The sequence below is a fragment of the Orbicella franksi genome, chromosome 1 (genome assembly GCF_964199315.1).
Source record: "Orbicella franksi chromosome 1, jaOrbFran1.1, whole genome shotgun sequence".
Classification (NCBI taxonomy): Eukaryota; Metazoa; Cnidaria; class Anthozoa; order Scleractinia; family Merulinidae; genus Orbicella; species Orbicella franksi.
Window position 1 is genome coordinate 22299940 of NC_138145.1, and position 20061 is coordinate 22320000.

Here is a 20061-nt window from a genome sequence, read left to right on the forward strand (position 1 = left end):
CACGGTTGTTCGGAAGGCGGTTAACGCTAACCCAGGATTTAAAGTTGACCGATGTAAAATTTTTGCTTGTATACAAATGTTTTTCACTCAGTTCACTGCTTATGTTTTGTGTATTTTCAGATTATTCAAATTCAAAACAGAAGGCCAAACAATTAAAACAGAAAATCTCACCGCAAAGTTACAAAACGCAAATCAAAATGCTCGCTTAACCTGGGTTAACTGAATCGGGCTTTGAACAACCCGGCCCAGAACCTTGGCTAAATCTATATATTATGGTTATTTGTCTCGTCACGTAATATCGGAGGATGGTCGCGTGGCTACCCGCCAACAAGTTCGCTCAATCGCTCTCTCGTGGCGGCTATTGAAGCCTCGTCCAGGCATTCAGTTTATTGGGTTGCAGCGCAAAAAATGGCAAATAAAAAAGGGGAGACCGTCTCCCGTTTTCCCCGCGCCGCATTCTTCATTATGTTTTATTCTCTCGCTGTTTTTTTGCACTGCTCTCAGGCTGAGCAAACGCCTGGAGGAGGCTACTACTCATGGAGAGCGGGGTGACTATGGCATAACGAGACCAAATATATTGCATAGTCTGCGAAGGTGGCGGTTTCGGTAGGGTTTTGTGGCGCGGAACGAGCAGCGAAGCTGTGAAAGCCGCGAGCGGGAGAAACTGCATGCCCGGATCTTGGGGTCTTTTATTGCCGCCCCTTCCAACACCTTCTATTCATCCAGTTAGTCCAACCAATCAGACTGGGGTTCGTAAAATGAAACTTGCTTATTTAAATGCCAATTTCGAGTGAAAGTGATAACAACATATCAAAACAAATCCATCCATGGTCCATTCATGGGCTTTGTCGATGGCGGCGAAGGGCGATACACCTCTCTCTAGCTCTAGTCATCATTCTTCTCGTGGCTTCGCCACTCGTTTTCGTAGCTTTGCTGTTCCGCGCCACAAAACCCACCGAAATAGCCAGCTACGCAGGTTAAGTATTGCTCCGTGTATTAGCTAGGCCTGGAGAAGTTCCGACGTTATCATCGATATGGCGTGACATATCATGGTACTTTGGACTTATGACGCGATCCTTGTCATGCGATCGTTGGAGACATTTCAACCCAATCTCCTTTCGTTCGCCGTGGTGTTCGTGACGACTAACATCGTTTTCTCGGTGGAGCTGCTGGTACTACGATTCTGTTGGTTTCCTTGCTTTCGTTCATTATCCAGATATTGAAAAGTCCAAAATGCCTCAAGCCGTAAGGAATCCGGAAATCAAGTTCACAAAAGTAGGTCACAGCTTCACACTAGTTGGTACAGTACAATATAGGTGTAAATTTTAGCCCATCCAATTAGTCACGAGCAAGGGAGTCTTGAAGTCGAGCGTTCATTATTGAATTTGAAACTTTTTCACGTCTGAGTTTCTTAGTTACTTCTTTCCGTAATCTCTTATACCTTTCCCTGGTAAGGTCACTGTTCACATGGGGTTCGATCTGACACACTGGTGCAAAAATTACCCCTAACAAACTTATAACATTAATGTTTGGGACGTTGAAATAGAAACGTGTACAATTTAACAAGGGCTGTGGCAATAGTTCGGTGATCTTCAGTATATCCCGTATGCCTAATCAAACTACTTCTTAACAGTCACAGCAGGTTTAATTCTAGCCTGTTGATAAACTTAAGAGGCTATACTCAATAACTTTGTACATCGGACAGATCTATATCCTTTGTATTGCGTATTTTGTTGATTTTAACCTTGGAAAGAAGGCTAAAAACTTGACAAACTTTGTTCTTTAAATGTTTAATAGCTCTTTATCAATAATGAATTTGTGGACTCTGTCAGTGGAAAAACATGTCCCACCATTAATCCAGTGACCGAGGAAAAGATATGTGATGTGGCGGAGGGTGACAAGGTGGGTACTGATATCCAGAACAATGCAATGAATGCAAGATATTCTACTTCTCATGTAAACTAGGGGTGGCAAATGGTCCTTCAAAAGTAATGGGTCTCGCAAAATGTTCGCTCAGTTTCACCGGTCTCGCAGTCTTGTTTTTGTGGCGGTTATGTCTCACTTTTTTGCAAGGCTAAGAAAGTCTCAAAGTACCGATTTGTTTTTTCGTTTTTTAAATGACTTCTGGACGTCTTAGAACCTGAACGTCTCGAGCTCGCATTTAAAACACTTTAAAGTCTCGGTCTCTCAAATGAGGAAGTCAAACTGTCTCGGGTTCCCAAAGAAAAATGCTAGTCTTGCCCTCTCGCAGAGTCTCGCTTTTACTATTGACCAGCCCTTAAACTTAAGAATTTAAAGCTAGCTAAGAGTACTCAGATGTTTATCTGTAAGAGTGATATTGCCCTGAGCAGTGTGAGCAGCCCAGGGGGAGGGGGGGAACTCCCATAGAAACAGGACGGGGATACTCATCCTAAATTTTGAAAAGAACCCCTACGAGGTACCAAGATAATGTTTGGTGGGTGTGGCTGGAAATTTCTTTCACCCTTAAGAGGTACCAAGTCTAAAACTATTCATTAAGTGACACTGATTTTTTTACTGTAAAAGCTCCTGCTGTGGACCATTTAAGGCTGAACACCCTAAGTGGTACCAAAACCACATTTTTAACCCCTAAAAGGTTCAAGGAGAACCCCCCTTTTTATATGGGAGTCCCCCACCCCCCTCCCCCCACTGTTTTAATATTCTTTTTGTGAGTGCGTATGCCCAGTGAAGATTTAACCTGGCAAAGCTGGCACTTTGAAAGGACCAACTGATGTACCTGTATTGCTAACATTTTGTAGCAATGGCTCAGATAGAGAGCTCTGTAAAATGTATTAAATTCTGACTAACTGATATCAGTTTTAATTTGTTTTTCTGGACCAGGCTGATGTAGACAAAGCTGTCAAGGCAGCTACTGAAGCTTTTAAACTGGGGAGTCCTTGGAGGACAATGGATGCTTCCCAGAGAGGCAACCTGCTGTACAAAGTAGCAGATCTTATTGAGAGAGATTTAGAATATCTTGCTGTGAGTTAATTAATTATGCTTTCATGGTAAATTTACAGTAACTTTGGTGTATGTGCAGGGACGAACTGCTGAGAGACTTGAAATGAAGAGGTAGCAGGATTTATAAGCCTTCTACCTTCAGAAGTTTGACTTTTTCTTCTGTCAAAATTCTCAGTGACATGGCAGTCAGCTGTTGTTAGTGCTGCTACTGGAATGCTCATTTTCTTCAATATTATTTGCAAAAGTACCATAAATTTAAGGTATATATTTTTTAGCACACAATTTTGCGTTACCATGGATCGCACAACTGTAGATGTTTCCTATTTTTCTGGTGCTGATTGGAGATTAAAGTAGTGGCAAGTCAAGCACGGAAAAAGGAACACTCTGTGGAAACTGGCCATGGCTGGTGCACATCTCTGCACCTCTAAGCCCACACCCCCAAAACATGTCAAAAATTTCAATATTATTAAAGAGCTCACCAATGGCAGTTGACTGATTTCATGTCTTGATAGGCAGGGTAGACCAAGGCAAGCATTGTTAACATTAAACAAGTGTTAAAAAATATTGATCTACTCATGCAAGCTGAATCTGATGGTGTATTGCATAACAATACCAACAATTTCAAAACATTAAACTGGGTACGTCAGTATATATTGCTGCCAAGGCATAAAAGTATATTTTATTGATTAGTAAAATTTAGAGCTGGTAAATGCTGTCATCTCTCATTGCCTAGACTGCTGGCAGTCTGTTTTTCTCTCTAAATTCAGCCGCGGTTATGAGGAATGACGCTTTAGTGTAAAGGGGAATGGGACGAGACATGGGCGCAGCACTCGGCCACCGCCATACTGCCTTTTTGTGTTCACGATGACTAAAACATTCGTCTAAGTGACCCTAAGAGAAAAACCCGGCTGCCAGCAGACTACTCATTGCTGCTAGCCAGTTTGGTATTTTGCAAGAGAAATGCATTACTGGCATTGAGTGATGAGAGGCGTCTGTATTCACAGGCTATGAAAATAACTCTAAATGTTATGGGCTAATATCAGCACATTTCTTTTAAAACCCAATTATTGCTAGTCCCTGGAGACATTGGACAATGGAAAGACATTTTCTGATGCTGTAGGTGATATTCGTTTATCAGCAAAATGCTTCAGATACTATGCTGGCTGGGCTGATAAGATAACAGGAAAGACCATCTCTACTGGTTAGTTGGTCAACAACTGAGAAACTGGTTGTTCACATTTGCTCTTATATATACATTCTTCATTACTGTTATATACTTTTGGACACTTTGCCCTCACAGTGCTTACTCTCCACCTGGAGGTGCAAATTAATGGTAAACCTGTTACGTGGTAGCATCCCAACCACAGAGAAAGAAAACTACCAGTCACTTAATGCCATGGAAACCAGGATGATTTCTGGTGCCTATGGGACACTTTGGCCCAATGATGACAATACAATGCAGGCTATATCTACAAAATATTTAGTACATGTAAAATTGTAAGACTTACTCATGCTGTCCACTGAATTTGGAAAATAAATTGATTGAAATAAATCAGGGGACAGCCAAAATTGGCCAAGGCTATAAAGTCCAATTTGGCTGTTGAAGAAGTTTTTAAATCCTATTATTTCTAAATTTGTAAGACAATTTTATGTAGTCCTCTTACTTATTAACTATATGTTGTGTACGGAACTGTCCATATTACTTATTTGGACACTATCCTAATTAAGAATTAATAAACAAATAATCATGCATGTGCTTGTATAAAAGTTTGGGCTGGTTTTGTAATTAAATATGCAATTCAGGCTATAGCCATTAGAGTAAAGGGAAACCTTTATTAAACGAACACCGTTGGGACCTTCCCAAGTGTCTGCTTAATAAAGGTTTACAACAATTGTGCAATGTTTGTAAACAATTAACATTCAACGGTTCCTCTGTAATGTAATAAAGTTCCAGTTTGTATCTTGAGTTCAAGTTCATCACCTTTTGTTCCCAACTTTAATTGGTTTGTAATAATGCCCTTTCAATACAGAAGTGATAATACAGGTACATTTAATCGACTATTTCAAGGATGTAATCCAATGCCACATTGTCAATTCATCCAGTGTCCGCTCATTAGAGGTTTTTAACAACAGAAATTAGCCAAATACAATTTATTTTAGGGTCCACGTCCACTTAATAGAGGTGTCTGCTGAATAGGGGTTCGTTATAAAGCAAAATATAAGATGTTAATTTCCGACAAGGCTAAGTGTTGGCTTAATAGAGAGTGTCCGCTTACTTGGGGGTCTGCTTAATAGAGGTTTCACTCTATATACCATGTGGCACAAAATTTTTGTGGCTTCTAATTTTTGTGGTTTTTTTCCATGATGCCCCCCCAGAAAGACATTGCCTCCAAAACAATTTTCTCAGCAAAAATTTACTCCACTGGTGAAGTTATACATACAAACACATCACAAGTAGAATCTTGTTGCAGCCATTTTATTTCAAACATCTCTTTTGTTCAGAAACAAAACAATGAAATGAGAAACAAAACATGCCTTCAGAAATAAAGAAAGGTTTACAGGAAAGGATCATCTGAGGGTACTCCATTGGGAATAGCATCTACAATTCCACACAAGACCATGATGTAATTGTAATAGAGTGACACCTATAACTGGATTACTGTGTTTTACATCTCTGCATGTTGTTTGACTTATCAATTGCATGCAAATTAATTTAAAAAAGCAAAAATGTTGTAATTTCAATTAAACGTGACTTCCCGAAAATTGCAAAAATTAGTACCCAGTTAGAAAAACCAGTCTTTTACCATCGCAAAAATTAGTTCCAGCAAAATACAGAAATTTGCTGATTCCAAAAATAAACTCCCACAAAAATTTCGTTCACACAGTACATGTATGATGCGCGATATTACCGGTAATGCCTGTAATTTTAACCACGCTTGAGATTTCTCCCAGCTGTGCATTCAATAAGTATCATGACTGGTAACTTTGCTCTGTTTTACTGTTTTTTGCAGATGGTCCTTTCTTTGTGTACACTAGACATGAGCCTGTGGGTGTTGTTGGAGCCATTACCCCATGGAACTTTCCTCTCCTCTTGAGCAGCTTGAAGCTTGCTCCATCCCTGGCTTGTGGCAATGTTGCCATACTTAAACCAGCTGAGCAAACTCCATTAACAGCTCTGTATCTGGGATCTCTCTTTCAAGAGGTGACGAAGATTCCATTGACTTGCTCAATATGAAAAATAGGCCTTATTCATGACAGCTGCTGTGTTGGTCAACTCTTACATGTGTATGATGCAAAATTATTAGTCATGTGTTCTGCCAGGGGACAAACACACCAAAGAAGACAATTCATAGAAAACCACTTGCCCTTACTAATAATAAAGTACCAGTGTCAAAATTGCATTCAAGTAGTTGCACTTAGGTTTGTTTTGTTGTGCTCTTCTAATTGTAATAGATCATGGCAAAAAGTAACCCTTAAATTCCCAGTAGTGATCAGAATCTAATTTCTCATTACAGTACCATACATTAGCAAGCAGGCAAGTGACAAAAAGAAAGGAAAAATGCATCAACTATGTTATATTGTCTTGATCAACCACGTAATTCTCAGAACTGATGCTGAAAAAAAAACTGTGTGCAGGTTATCAGTAAGAAGAATCAACATTTTGAATTTGGCACTTAAAAAGGTTTAGGATCCTTGCAATCTTTATTAAGATTCACTGTTATAATCCTCAATTTACAAGTATAACAAGCCTCAAAAATTACTGTGTCGATCATCAAAGATCCTCAATTGAGAGATTTCCTCAAGAGAGCATAAAAATCATTATGTCATTTAATTTGTCAGGCTGGCTTTCCTCCTGGTGTACTAAACATCATTGCTGGTTACGGCCCTACAGCAGGGGCCGCCATATCTGAACACATGGAAATCAATAAAGTATCATTCACTGGATCAACTGAGGTGCATGATCTTGTAGTCCAATCTTTATAATTATTAAGTGACCAACCAAGCCTTTTGATTTTCTTTTTTATTATTTTTGTTTATCTTGTATTGGATATTGACTTGTACCATACTATGCCATCACTGCATATACTGTATTTGATGGAAGCAAACATCAAAATTAAGATAAGAGCAAATTTTATTACAGACAGTAGGTCTCTGCTATCTTGAACTTCCAAAGGAGGAGATAATAAGATAAATGGGATCCAACATAATGTGAACAACCCATTTAACTGCCTTTTAAGGATTTAGGGTGTACTAACCACCATATGTTGGCTTAGGTTGAGCTTTTTTAGTTCCTTTTTACTCAGTTTTGCTGTTGTTTATGGCCATTTCACCAATTTATTCCAAACAACATTTCCTGTAATATTATTTCGGTCAGGTTTTGACATCCTAAAAGTATACATGGGTTGCTTATGACAGAGTCTTACGTCTGAGCATGTAGTATAACTGATGTATGCAGAGGGTGATGCAGCTATATAGATGCTTTCCAGGCCTATGAAGCTAGATTTTATTGACGTGATTAATGATTGACATTGATGCTTAATTTAAGGTTGGGAAGATAATCCAGGAAGCAGCAGCAAAGTCTAACTTGAAGCGTGTGACATTGGAACTTGGAGGAAAGAGCCCTCTCATAGTTTTTGCTGACACTGATATGGACCTTGCAGTAGAATTTGCCCACCGTGCCTTGTTCTTTAACCAAGGACAGTGCTGCTGTGCTGGCAGTCGCACTTTTGTACAAGATACTATTTATGACGAGTTTGTAAAAAAGAGTGCAGAAAGAGCTCAAAAGTGTACAGTTGGGGACCCTTTTGGCGAAGCCACTGAACAAGGACCACAGGTGTGGCAATAAAATTAAACAGTTCGCAAATTTACTGTTTGCAAAGACACCCATTCAGGAACGCTTAAGTTGGCCACGGGTACTTTCTAGACAAGTAGTAAACTACATGTTTACAAAGTTTGTGCCATTTTTTAGTCTTTCATCATGCCAATTTTGCTGCCCAGTTTACTTCAATCTGGTCTCATCCAAACAATCTAACCTAACCAAGGATGCAAGAGACTTCACACAGGAGGGGCATTATCTGCATGTTGAGATGTCTTATAAACAATGATAGGAGATAAAAGACTTACTAGTTGCGTATACAAATCTACAGGTAGAGCAAAATGAATTAAAACACTGAATACACTTTTAAACATAGGTTTTCAGGATAAACACATGGTGAAAGTGATGATGATAACCAAAAAACTGTCCAAATAGGAGACTGACAAACTGTTTCTGACTTTGTATCCATAGTTTCTTTTCCAGTGGTTTTTAAATTCAGTTGATGGTTTTATTTCTTTTTTAAATGAACTTTAAATCTTATGGTTTGAAACATCAAATTTGAAACTACCCTTTGTAGTGGCAAACAGGATATTTTCCCCTCCAGGAGTTGTGCTTTTATCATTTATCCAATTTGTTTCTTTTATAGATTGACGAAGAACAGTTTAATAAAATCCTTGATCTGATTGAGAGTGGGAAGAAGGAAGGAGCAAAACTGCAGTGTGGAGGTGAACGGCATGGAGACAAGGGATATTTTATCCAACCTACTGTTTTCTCAGATGTTAAGGATGACATGAGGATTGCCAAAGAAGAGGTGTCTCTCTCTTATATTTAACACTTAATGACTGGTCCTGAAGGGAACGGTGAATTTTGTTTCCTGAGAATCTCAATGTTTCCCTCAACTTCATCTCGGGAAACAATGAGATTTGTGGGAAACAAAATTCACTGTTCCCCCTGGGACTAGTCATTAAGTGATTTGTTATATACAGCAAAACAAATTCCCACAAAAGAAAACAAATCCTCCTTCCCGCTGAGATTCCAGCGACATCAGGCCACCTTCATGTGCAACAGCGGTCAACATTTCGAGGTGAACAGTGAACTGTTTCCCTTTTAACGTCATAGTTTTTGCAATGTTGCCTGCTCATGGCATTTGGTGGTAAACAGTTTTATTGTTAGATGTCATGTAACCATGAACTAGCCAATGAATGGGCATGCTGTAGTGGGAAAAATGCCAGTTATATATCAACAATAGTTCTGACCAATGTGTTTTAGATCATACAGTAAGTTGACAACAGTCATGTTTAATAATGCTGGTGTTTTTCATTGAAGATTTTTGGCCCAGTTCATCGATAAGCAGATATTCAATTCAGTGATATCAAGGAGGTCATATACATATATTTATAGCATAACTTATTTACTGACACCTAGCCATGTTCTTATCTATATCAACTATTCCATGGCTGGTAAAGTTGTGTGACGTTTTTGTTTACTAAGTTAAGCTTATTTATTTTCATTTTAGATATTTGGTCCAGTGCAACAGATAATCAAATTCAGTGATGTAAATGAGGTCATTGAGAGGGCAAATAGGACAACTTATGGCCTGGCAGCTGCAGTATTCACCAAGGACATAGACAAGGCAACAACTATTTCTCATAGTTTGCTTGCAGGGACAGTTTGGTTAGTAACAGTAATAAAAATTAAAACTATCATGCCAAACAGCTAACGTCCCCCACCCCCAGCCACTCAGTTTTGGAAACTGAATTTTTGCAAAATGCCCATGATTTAGCCAATGGCACTTGGGAGAAAACATTCCAAAGGTTTACATAGAAGGTTTACATTCATACAACTAAAATTAGTAAACAAAAGGCAAAACAAAAGGCTCATAGGTTACTTTATCTGACGTTTGCCTTGCTAATATGGACTTTAAGTCAAACGATATGATCAAGGGATCCATGTATTCTGCTTTGGAAAAGCCACATATCGGTTAAATTTGTATCGTGGAAATCCACAAATATGGATATTATTTCCATTCCCAATTTCCTATCAACAAAACAAATAACAAAAGTATCAAACTGAAATAAAAGACCAAGAATTTTGCTTTTGTGGTGGCTTTCAAAAAAGGCGTTTTGAATGACTCTGAAAGAGCCGTTTTAAAATTTTTCATGAAGTTTTTGTACCATGAAGAAATGAGTTTTTCCTTCATAGCTTTCCAATTTTACTAGGCTGTCGATTCAGGTCATAGAGTATGCAAGGTTCCAAAATAACTACTTTATAATTATGACAGTTTCATTAGCCATGTCCATCAGATTTGTAAATGTTTTTGTTCTTACTGCAATTTGAGCATGTATGTATCCAGATTTCTCCCCCACCCCCCCAAGTCCCAAGGTGCCTGTACACCTATGGGGAAGGCAGAAGAGAGAAATGCTATTTTTTACTCTTCATCCCAGTATTGCTACTGACCAATAATGTAAAACATCTCCCTTCCCACCCACCCACCTCCTTCCCCCCAAAAAGAAAGAAGACTAAATGTTCTTCATGTCACAAACAAGAAGATCTTTTAGATCTTGTAACCGCGCTTTAAAAATTTAACTGGTTTATTTACACTACAGTTGAAATGCAGTGCACATTCCAAAGCAGTTCTTGATGATTCATTGATCACTGTAGACACCACATCACTTGATCAACACAAACTGTATTACTAAAAATAAATAAACCCCATGCAGAGCAAGAACCGTGCTTGGCCTATGGCTGTGCAGTTAATAATTGGTTCAAAACACCATATAGCATTTGTGTGGCACTCAGTAATAAACATAGGCACGCAAGGCGTGCAAGAGTTATTTTTTTGTGTGTGAAGTGTCGGAGATAAGAGCATTCATGGAGCTGTTTACAGTAATTATTTGGTTAATTTGACAAGTTTTTTGATTGCGCTGTACAGTAAGAAAGAAACTGGGAATTTATGATGTACATGCGATGTTACATCAGTCATGGTAAGATAGCTAAATAGTAAGCCATAAAATGTTTGACTGAACAAACTACAGTAATTTGACGTCTCCAGATTAATGTAGATACCATCTTATTTTCTAACAGGCAATTTGATTCGTTCTTTGATACAACCCGCACTGGGATTGGTGTGACACGTGCACATGCATAACTCCCTCACTCACCGATCACATGGCCCTTCCAACCCCCAAGAGGAACTTTTGCTCAAAAATACTCAAGTTAATTAAGAGACTTTTTCGCATTTTATACGAGTTGTAAGTTTACCCTTTTTACACAACACAACACAACTTCACTGAAAATAGAAAGAAAGAGAAAAAAAACCTCTCTGACACATTAAAAGTCTGATTTAATTAAATTGTACTTTAACTTGGTGCCATGCAGTCTTCAAAGAACATTTGAATAGTTTTCATACTTCATATCGGACTGAAATGAATGTCATCAAATAAAACTATTAAACTGCTACTGCAGAGACGTAAAAACTGTCCAGAAACAAAAGCTTCTTTTTTGTTTAATATCCTGGAAACAGTAGCCGATAACTTGTCAGCTCTAATTGAACTTACTCCCATATAAAAAACGAAAGTGTTAAGTTACCATTTGTTACTAAAGATAGCAAACATCTCGTGGGAAAGAGTGGTGACAATTCATCAGCTCTAATTGAATTTACTCCCTTGAGAAAAACAAGAGTGTCAAGTTACACTTTGTAGCTAAAAAATAAAAATACCTCGTTATATTTGCATGCAACAAGAACAAAACAATCATTACCCGCAATTACTATTGTAAACGGTTGAACTGTTTCAAATCTAAAATAATAGTCTCGTCTCCTCTAAAACATGTCCTAAGAACTAGAAGGGACTATTTGTGGCCTCTAATTGAATTTACTCCTTGTGAAAAACAAAAGTATCAAGTTACCTTTGTAACTAAAAATGAAAATATCCCGTTCCTTTTGCATACTACTAACTCATGAACTGTTTCAAACCTCAAGGCTCATCTCATTCATAACTAAAATCCTCAGCCTAACCCACAGAAAATGTCGAAGTAAACCCAATATATGAATACTTCCTCCTCTTTTATAGAAGAATAAATATGGCCGTTCTGAACTCTGTCAGGGTCAAATCTTCTCACATACCATTTCCCTTTACAACAAGAAATTTGATTGGCTGTTTATAGTAGATCCAATCTGATTGGTGTGACATACATACATCTCTCACTCAATCACTCATCCCTAGACCCGTTCATAACTTACGTGCCAACTAAGAGGTTTTTTTTTTTTTACAAAAAAAAAAAAAAAGACTCAAAAATGGACAGTTTGATTTCTAAAATACTTCACGGTTCAAGAAATACCTGGCAAAAGATCTTAACTGATTACAAAATACATTAAGGGTTTTACATTGAATAGACTGGGAAGACAGATTTTGTAAACATGCATGAAATATCAATGTAACACTCTTAAATTGCGATTTACTCCAACCTGCTGATTTCCTTCAGGGTCAACTGTTATTATGGTGGAATTCCTCAGGCACCTTTTGGAGGCTTCAAAATGTCTGGCTCTGGAAGAGAATGGTAATATTTGTGAAGATGACTAATTGTTATATAAAATTATGAGACTAGTGGTAGAAAGAACAAAAATGAGACCTATCCATTACTAATTATTTTATTTACAGTCCTGGTACAATGAAGCCTGAAAAAAATTCATTCTGAAACGAGATGTAAACCATACCACAAATGTTCCACAATAGTTTCATGTGAGATATTAAAATTGACTGCGTTAACCTAAGAACTCCTGTGAATATGGAGTGGATCATGATAAATTAAATGCAAATTAGAAAAAGCTCTAGTCCTCTTCACACAGATTTCAGATTCAGATTTTATTAATTGACACTATTTACAGACATATTTCACTATCGCACACTATTACAAAAAATTCATTAATTAATAATAAGGAAAATATAATAATAATAAAACCAAAACAAAATGTGCTCAGTGACCAAAGAAGCATATGCAATTCACATATATGTATTAATAATGGATAGTTAGTGCCACTGTACATTCCAACCAAGTTTTTAATAGCACTGTGACCTTCAATTTACATTTGTACTAATAAAGGATTTAAATTGCAAATTGATACACAAACACTTATTTATTTTTTTTTTATTATCCAGGGGTGAATATGGTTTATTGCCTTACCTGGAGGTGAAAACAGTAAGTGATTATCAGTTAACTGATTGAGAAAACTATTCATTGTTAGTTGTGTCCAGTTTATTGGCAACGTTTTATGGATTTTAACACACAACAGGGAACTTGAGAAATCGCCTTTCTTGGATATACTATGTACCTGGTTGTGCACAGACTCAATAAGGTATATTACATGTACCGTACCCAAATGATATGGCTACAAACTCTTCTAGGTTTCAAAAATAAAACTTTAGGTCATAATGTTATTGAATATTAAGCTTTTGTTTTCAGGGCTTAAAAGGTGTCAAAACTTTCCAGCGAAACCAAACTCCTTATACACATAACTAGAACATGACAGTTGACCTTACTAAAAGAAATAATATCTCTGGAAATGTTGGCTGAATTTGGGTATGGTAAATATCTGATCGTACCTTTTATGGTATGCTCTGGCAGCATAACAAGATCATTTGGTCTCACCATGGGCATTTTGGCTTCACTTCATCTTACCAAATATGAACCGTGGCTACACCAAACTCAACTGATATGCTGCTGTAATGTACCAAAAAGGTACATGACCAAAAGGGTACATGATTAGGTTTAAATAAAGTGAGAGTGGTAGTCTGAAACTGTTATGACTGGCTTCTAGTTTTAGGTGATGTGACCGTGTAATGGTTATTGCAGTTTGCTAATCAGTAGAAATGTTATGTCACCTAAACAACATACTCCATCTCACACCCCAAAGTCAATTGAAAATAATCTATTGTTTTGTATAAAGTAATATTCCTAACAAACAAAAAATTGTACTGCTGACCTGTTATTGAAAAGTTCTAACTTCCCTTAAGATAATAACAGAAAATCCCAAGGTTAAAAATGCAGTTTTGGTAGCTCTTAGGGTGTTTAGCCTCAAAAGGTCCACAGCAGGAGCTTTTGCGGTACCTTTAAGGGTATTGGTGGGAGGCGCAGTGGCCTCATGGTTAGTGCGCTCGTCTCCGGATTGAGCGGTCTGGGTTCGAGCCCTGGCCGGGGACATTGTGTTGTGTTCTTGGGTAAGACACTTTACTCTCACAGTGCCTCTCTCCACCCAGGTGTATAAAGGGATACCGGCGAACTTAATGCTGGGGGTAACCCTGCGATGGACTAGCATCCCATCCAGGGGGGAGTAGAAATACTCCTAGTCACTTCATGCTACGGAAACCGGGATAAGCTCTGGCCTGGTGGGCCACTTGGCTCGTATGCAGACTTTACCTTAAGCGTATTGAGCTGAAAAAATATGACAGGAGCTAATGTGTTCTGTTAGAATTGGTACCTCTTAGGGGAGAAAAAAATTCAAGCCACGCCCACACAAAAGGATCTTGGTACCTCTTAGGGGTCCTTTTCAAAATTTCTGACGAGCACCCCCGTCTCTTTTAAATGGGAGTCCCCTATGGGGGGTTGAGGGAACCAACCCCACCTGGTACCTCCCAATACAGTGGATCATGCCACTGCCTTATTATAGAGATGGACTGATTATGCTACCATGTGTGTTTTCTTGTAGGTTACAACAAAAGTACCAACAAAGAATTCTTAGAGTCAAGGCATCAACTCCAGTCAATGACTACGAGTACAGTCCCTGTTTCACTTAGTCTGTCGAGCAAGACTGTAAATAAACCAGGAGGAAAAAATGGCCACATGAAAATCTGGGGGCAAGAAGTGCAACTCCAGGATTTCATTCAGCCATTTTTTTCTCTTGTGGTTTTCTTTTGCATCACGTGCAATGGACTGTGTGAAAGAGAGACTACTTGTACATGTAGTCTACTCCAGTCACAGTTCCACAGCATTGTTGTAGACAGGGAAAAAATTGCATAGTAAAAAAAAAAGAACTTTGATTAGACAACCAAAATTATTGGTCTTTAAAAAGTAAAGCGACATCTGATATTCAAATGCAACAACCAAGAGTTAATTAATAATTTTAGTACACTGTATTGACGAAATATGTGAAATAAAATTACCACTAAAGACAATGGTTTCAGGTCTTGAATACATTGCAGTTTTTTAAAGGATAATTTCATATCATTGGGCAAGCCACACTGTCTGATTGCTATAAAATTTGCTCAGACAGCCTATAGGTACAATGTACCTGACTAACCAAAACTCTCACCAGTGACCCCAGGGACAGGACTGTGCGTGACCTACATGATATAGTCAATTTAAGGTAATGTGTAGTTCTTGAAAATATCCATACCTCTCCCACAGAAGGGATTTTTTTCTAAGACCACCCCGCCTCTGGAAATTCCAATTAAACTTCATACATTTCTTTAAATGTTTGGAGCCTTTATTCAAGTGTGTATACCAAGAAAATACAAGTGAGAAGTGGGACATTCCATAGCATACCGTGCAAAAGCGTTGCATAACAATTTTATACGATGCCATACAAAATATAAAGTATGAGTGGTCCTTCTTTCGCTTAGTACGTTGTGCATGATGAAAACCGCGAAGAAAACCTTAAGGAAAATGTGGCTGTAGGAAATCCTAGAAAGGGAGACCGGCCATTTTTTCCTCCAGGCTTAATTGCAGTCCTGCTTGATGGACTGAGTGAAAGAAGGACTACTCTGGTCTATAGAAAATACAGTGGCCAAGACAATCAATGTAGCGCACAATGGAAAGGTTGGGGTGTAATACCATCCAGGACAAAAGTATACGGCGGCTTTCCTGATTACCTGCACGTTCTATGGCAAGGTGTAAATGGGTTTATATTTTGTATATGTTGTAGGTCAATTTGTTCTTTAGAATGATTTCCAGGTAGATAAATTTGTTTCAACTCAGGTTAAATTGTTCAAACCAGTTTTTTTTTCAATTTTTAGGGCTTCTTCAAAAGAATAACATGCACACCTCCCATCCCCCTCAGTTCCTAACCATTATACCTTCCCTGCCAGGATCCCATATCAACCCCCTAACCATAACTCGCCTAGATCATGCAAGCAATCAAGTGTACCAAGAAAATACAAGTGACAAGTGGGATATTCCATGGTATACCAAGATGCATGGTATCAGTTAAAGGGTTTACATGGGTATGCAGGGGTGTTCATGTGTAAGATAGGTATTATTATGGGAATATCTGGCTGACCTGATATGCAGGGCAGAAAAACAAAATCAAAATCTACATGCCCAGTGGGCCAGTCTCAGTTTTCACTTGCCCCCACTAAAATATTACTTGACAATGTGGCAGCCAGTATGGCAATCAGAGGACAAATGCAAACAAAGTACACTTGGATTCCTAACTAATCCACACTTTCAACTCAATGATTAACTAATCTTGTAGTCTTAAGTTTTGAAATAGCTCCTGACTGGAAATTATCATTTATCAAGCTGACATTTTCATTCAGACTCACAAGACTACTGAGGCTAATAATTATTACTTCACTTGCCCACCGGGCCACTGAACTTCTATTTTCACTTGGCCAAGAGCAAAATTTACTTGCCCCAGGCAATCAGACTTGGGTTTTTTCCTGCCCTGATATTATGGTAGCCAAACATCACTTGTTGTAGGAACAGTGTCACATCGAAGGAATCCTGTATGCATCAGAGAATGCCTGTGTACATGTACTTAAGCCCTGGCCAAATGGACTTGCATGTAGATGCAATTTGAAAAGTTGGTTCTCTTCTCGCGAGTCCGTTTGGCCAGCCCTTGCATGCATTTACGTTGACTTCCGCTCACTTTGGTCTAGATCAAATTTGCAAGCAAGTTTTTCACCGTTTGGTCACCCAACCCAAGTCAACACAAGTTGAGTGATGTACATTCACTGTTATAGCAACCTATTAGCCAATGAAATACAGGATATATATGTAGCCTTGAAATTGTTTTTTTTGCGACCTGTGTGTACCAAGTTAGATCGTGGTGACTTGGATCTACCCCACTGTTGTTTGCGCTGATTCTGTCCTTTGGATCAGCTCTGTGGCGATTTGGATGTACTTTGTTGACGTAGCTTTTGTTGTTGCTTTGACCAACTATGCCTGCTTGGACTGTCTGAGGAAGAGACCTTCCTTTGATGATTGCCGCCAGCTGGTTGAGAGCCTTGTGTGCGGTGAATCTCCTGGCAATAACTTCCCAGATTGATTGTTTGGTCGGGATGAAGGCCTTGTTTATCTCCATACTTTCTCACTTTCCATTGCTCTCTTTACAAGTAATCTCCGCTTGTAATGTTTGGAAGCTCGCACGATGGCACTGTCCAAGGATAATTTTACCACAAACGTAGCTGCTGGTTGGACAAGATTATCCACCTGGTCAGAAGTGATTTCCTTCACTTTAGCAGGGTGGGATTTCCACTGAGGGATGGCACCATCAAAGTCCTCTTCTCGCTCTTAAAATGCCTCTCGGTGGGCTTCCACATCAGTACAGAGACTGTCAGTACCAGTGTCCAGAAGTTTGAGTTCTGCATTGCAAATGATGTTATCAAACTTTGCATGAAGAGCTTCAGTGCCTTGGCCCTTGGCTTTAATGCATAGAATCTGAAGGCTTGAAGGTATCATGCTGTCGGCTGCATGCTTTTCAAGAAGCTTGATCCTTGCCAAAAGACTCGCGTGAGACTTCTCAATGTCCAGGCACTCAAAAACTTTCTTTCTCAGAATAGCTTTGATTGTAGAATCAAGCTTGGAGTGACTGCTGGTTAGTGGCAGAGCAGGATCTTTGCTGCTTGGTAGGCAACATTTAGAACCAGCGTTCCTCGCCATGTGGCTTCTTCCCGGGGGTGGGATACTCCCTTATATGGGCTATATAGGTATGTGCAGTCCCAAAGGGTATGGTTTTTCAGCCGTTTTGGTCATAAATAAGGTATCGGTTTTAGCTGATTTTAGCCATTTTGGTCATGAAGAGGGTATGGTTTTTGCACTCTGGCCTTAATATGGGTATGTTTTTAAGAAGCCATTTTTCGTCATTATCGAAAAGAAAATCAACAAAAGCCCTTCACCAATTATGTTTATGGTAATTTAACACTGGTCTGAACTAGGGAACTAATTGTAACACAGGTCTGAAACAAGGTTTTGATCTAAGGGTCAGGTCATAAATGGGTTTCAAATTTATTGTCAGGTCATAAATAGGGTAAGGAATATTGCAGATTTTGGTCATAAATATGATAAGGGTTTTGGGAAGCAGGCTGCGTAAACCCACCCAATTTTTCTGGGAGTACCCCCCTTCTGGGGGGGGGAACTTCCTCTGGTACTGATACAGACTTTTTTAAACGTTAAACCAGTGAGCAGGACTTCTGTGATCTGGGTTGTAAAACGTTTTTATTTTCTCCTGTGTCTCGTGTGACTAGCACACACTTTATCAGGGAATTTTACATAGCTAGTTACATGAAATACGTAGGAGAAAATAAAACTCAAGTAGTTTGCAGAAGTGCTGTTCACTGAGCTGGTTTAACTTTAAAACTGAAATTAAGAAAAAATTCCTGATGCAAGTTAAATCAAAACAAACTCAACCATAATTTGAGTTCGTTTTCCTATTAAAGTTTCACTGATGGCTCTATTCATGGCTTATAAGGGTTTACATGGATATACATGGTTTCACAAGGGTGTGCAGGGATATACAAGGGTTTGTATGAGTATACATTGGTATACAAGGGTTTACAAGGGTTTAAATGGGTATACAGGGGTATACAGGAGTTTACATGGTTATATAAGGGTATACAGGGGTTGACCTCTAAAGCTATGTTGGCGGGTGCCATGTGCACCTGGTAGGGTCACCCATGCCGAACAGGTCGAAGGGTAGGGGCCAGACGAAGAGGCTCCCTGGTCCTCCAGATTGGGGGATGGGCTGCGGGCTGATAACCCGCTCCTGTAAAAAACATATTATTACCGAAACCAGAAGCAGAATAATTTCAAATGATCTGGGGGACGTCATGGTCACTCCTCACACCATGAGAGGTTCAATGACGTATGGGGGTGAAAGCCAAACGGAGGCCCTTGGGCAGATGAGATCACTAGTCCACCCAAAGAACGTCATGAAGATAGGAAACTGGAACGTGAGAACGCTATACAGGGGTTTACAAGGGTGTACAAGGGTATACGCGGGTTGACAAGGGTTTACAAGGGTATACAAGGGAAAACAGAGGTTTACATGATTGTAAAGGGGTTTACGGGGGTCTACAAGGGTTTACAAGGATTTACAAGGGTTTACAAAGGGATACAAGGGTTTACAGAAGTATAGAAAGGTTTACAAGGGTATGCAAAGGTTTACCGAGGTATATAAGGGTATACAGGGGTTTACAAGGATTTACAAGGGTTTACAAAGGGATACAAGGGTTTATAGGAGTATAGAAAGGTTTACAAGGGTATGCAAGGGTTTACCGAGGAATATAAGGGTACACAGGGGTTTACAAGGGTTCACAAGGGTATACAAGGTATACAGGGGTTCACAAGAGTTTAAAAGGGTTCACAAAGGTATACAAGGGTTTACAAGGGCTTACAAGGGTATACAGGGGTTTACAAGGGATTACAAGGGTATACAAGGGTATAGAGAGGTTTACATGATTGTTTAGGGGTATACAGGGGTTTGCAAGGGTATACAAGGGTATGCAAGGGTATGCAAGGGCATACAGGGGTTTACAAGGGTGTACCGGGGTATACAATGGTATAAAGGGGTTTTTAAGGGTGTACAGGGGTATATAAGGGTTTACAAGGGTATACAAGAGTATACAAGGGTATACAGAGGTTTGCAAGGGTTTGTATGGGTATAGAGGGGTTTACAAGGGTTTACAAGGGTGTACAGGGGTATACAAGGGTTTGCAGGCCTTCATTGGTTAGCATTATTATGGAATATGTGGATGACTATATGGCTGGGAGACTATATGGTAGCCTACCATGAATTATACACCGGATTTGATGTTGTGCAAACATACATGTGCTATTAAAGCAGTACGTAAAGTGTTGATGTTCAATACTGTCTGCACTTATACTTGTGATTAACCAATTGGACTTCCCCATCATTAAAAAGCCAAATAAATGTAAATACCTACCAAAAATACAAAGGAATCTTCAGAGTGATTCGCGACTCGCTGCATCGTTGAACTTGCCTGAGAGAAGTGGTACACTTTATTGCGTGTAAATAAGGCACCTACAGGCTT

General features: G+C 39.1%; 1 protein-coding gene and 1 long non-coding RNA gene across 2 annotated transcripts in view; one reads left to right on the plus strand and one right to left on the minus strand.

Moving 5' to 3' along the window:
• LOC145478561 (aldehyde dehydrogenase 1A1-like) overlaps positions 1–14893 on the plus strand; it is a 15242-nt gene extending 349 nt beyond the window's left edge. Inside the window, exons 1-12 of the mRNA XM_081456624.1 lie at positions 1–1275; positions 1798–1902; positions 2860–3000; positions 4054–4180; positions 5991–6181; positions 6820–6933; positions 7526–7813; positions 8442–8606; positions 9312–9469; positions 12278–12352; positions 12952–12991; positions 14499–14893. The exon at positions 1–1275 is cut by the window's left edge and continues 349 nt beyond it. Coding sequence (XP_081312750.1) covers positions 1234–1275; positions 1798–1902; positions 2860–3000; positions 4054–4180; positions 5991–6181; positions 6820–6933; positions 7526–7813; positions 8442–8606; positions 9312–9469; positions 12278–12352; positions 12952–12991; positions 14499–14531 — 1479 coding nt within the window. The 5' untranslated portion in view covers positions 1–1233 and the 3' untranslated portion in view covers positions 14532–14893. The remainder of the gene's footprint in view (positions 1276–1797; positions 1903–2859; positions 3001–4053; positions 4181–5990; positions 6182–6819; positions 6934–7525; positions 7814–8441; positions 8607–9311; positions 9470–12277; positions 12353–12951; positions 12992–14498) is intronic.
• Positions 1–20036, minus strand: part of LOC145479083 (uncharacterized) — a 25719-nt gene extending 5683 nt beyond the window's left edge. The window contains exons 1-2 of the long non-coding RNA XR_014048377.1: positions 19954–20036; positions 12261–12339 (exon numbers count right to left, since the gene is read on the minus strand). This is a non-coding gene — a long non-coding RNA (uncharacterized LOC145479083). The remainder of the gene's footprint in view (positions 1–12260; positions 12340–19953) is intronic.
• Positions 20037–20061: the final 25 nt, after the last annotated feature.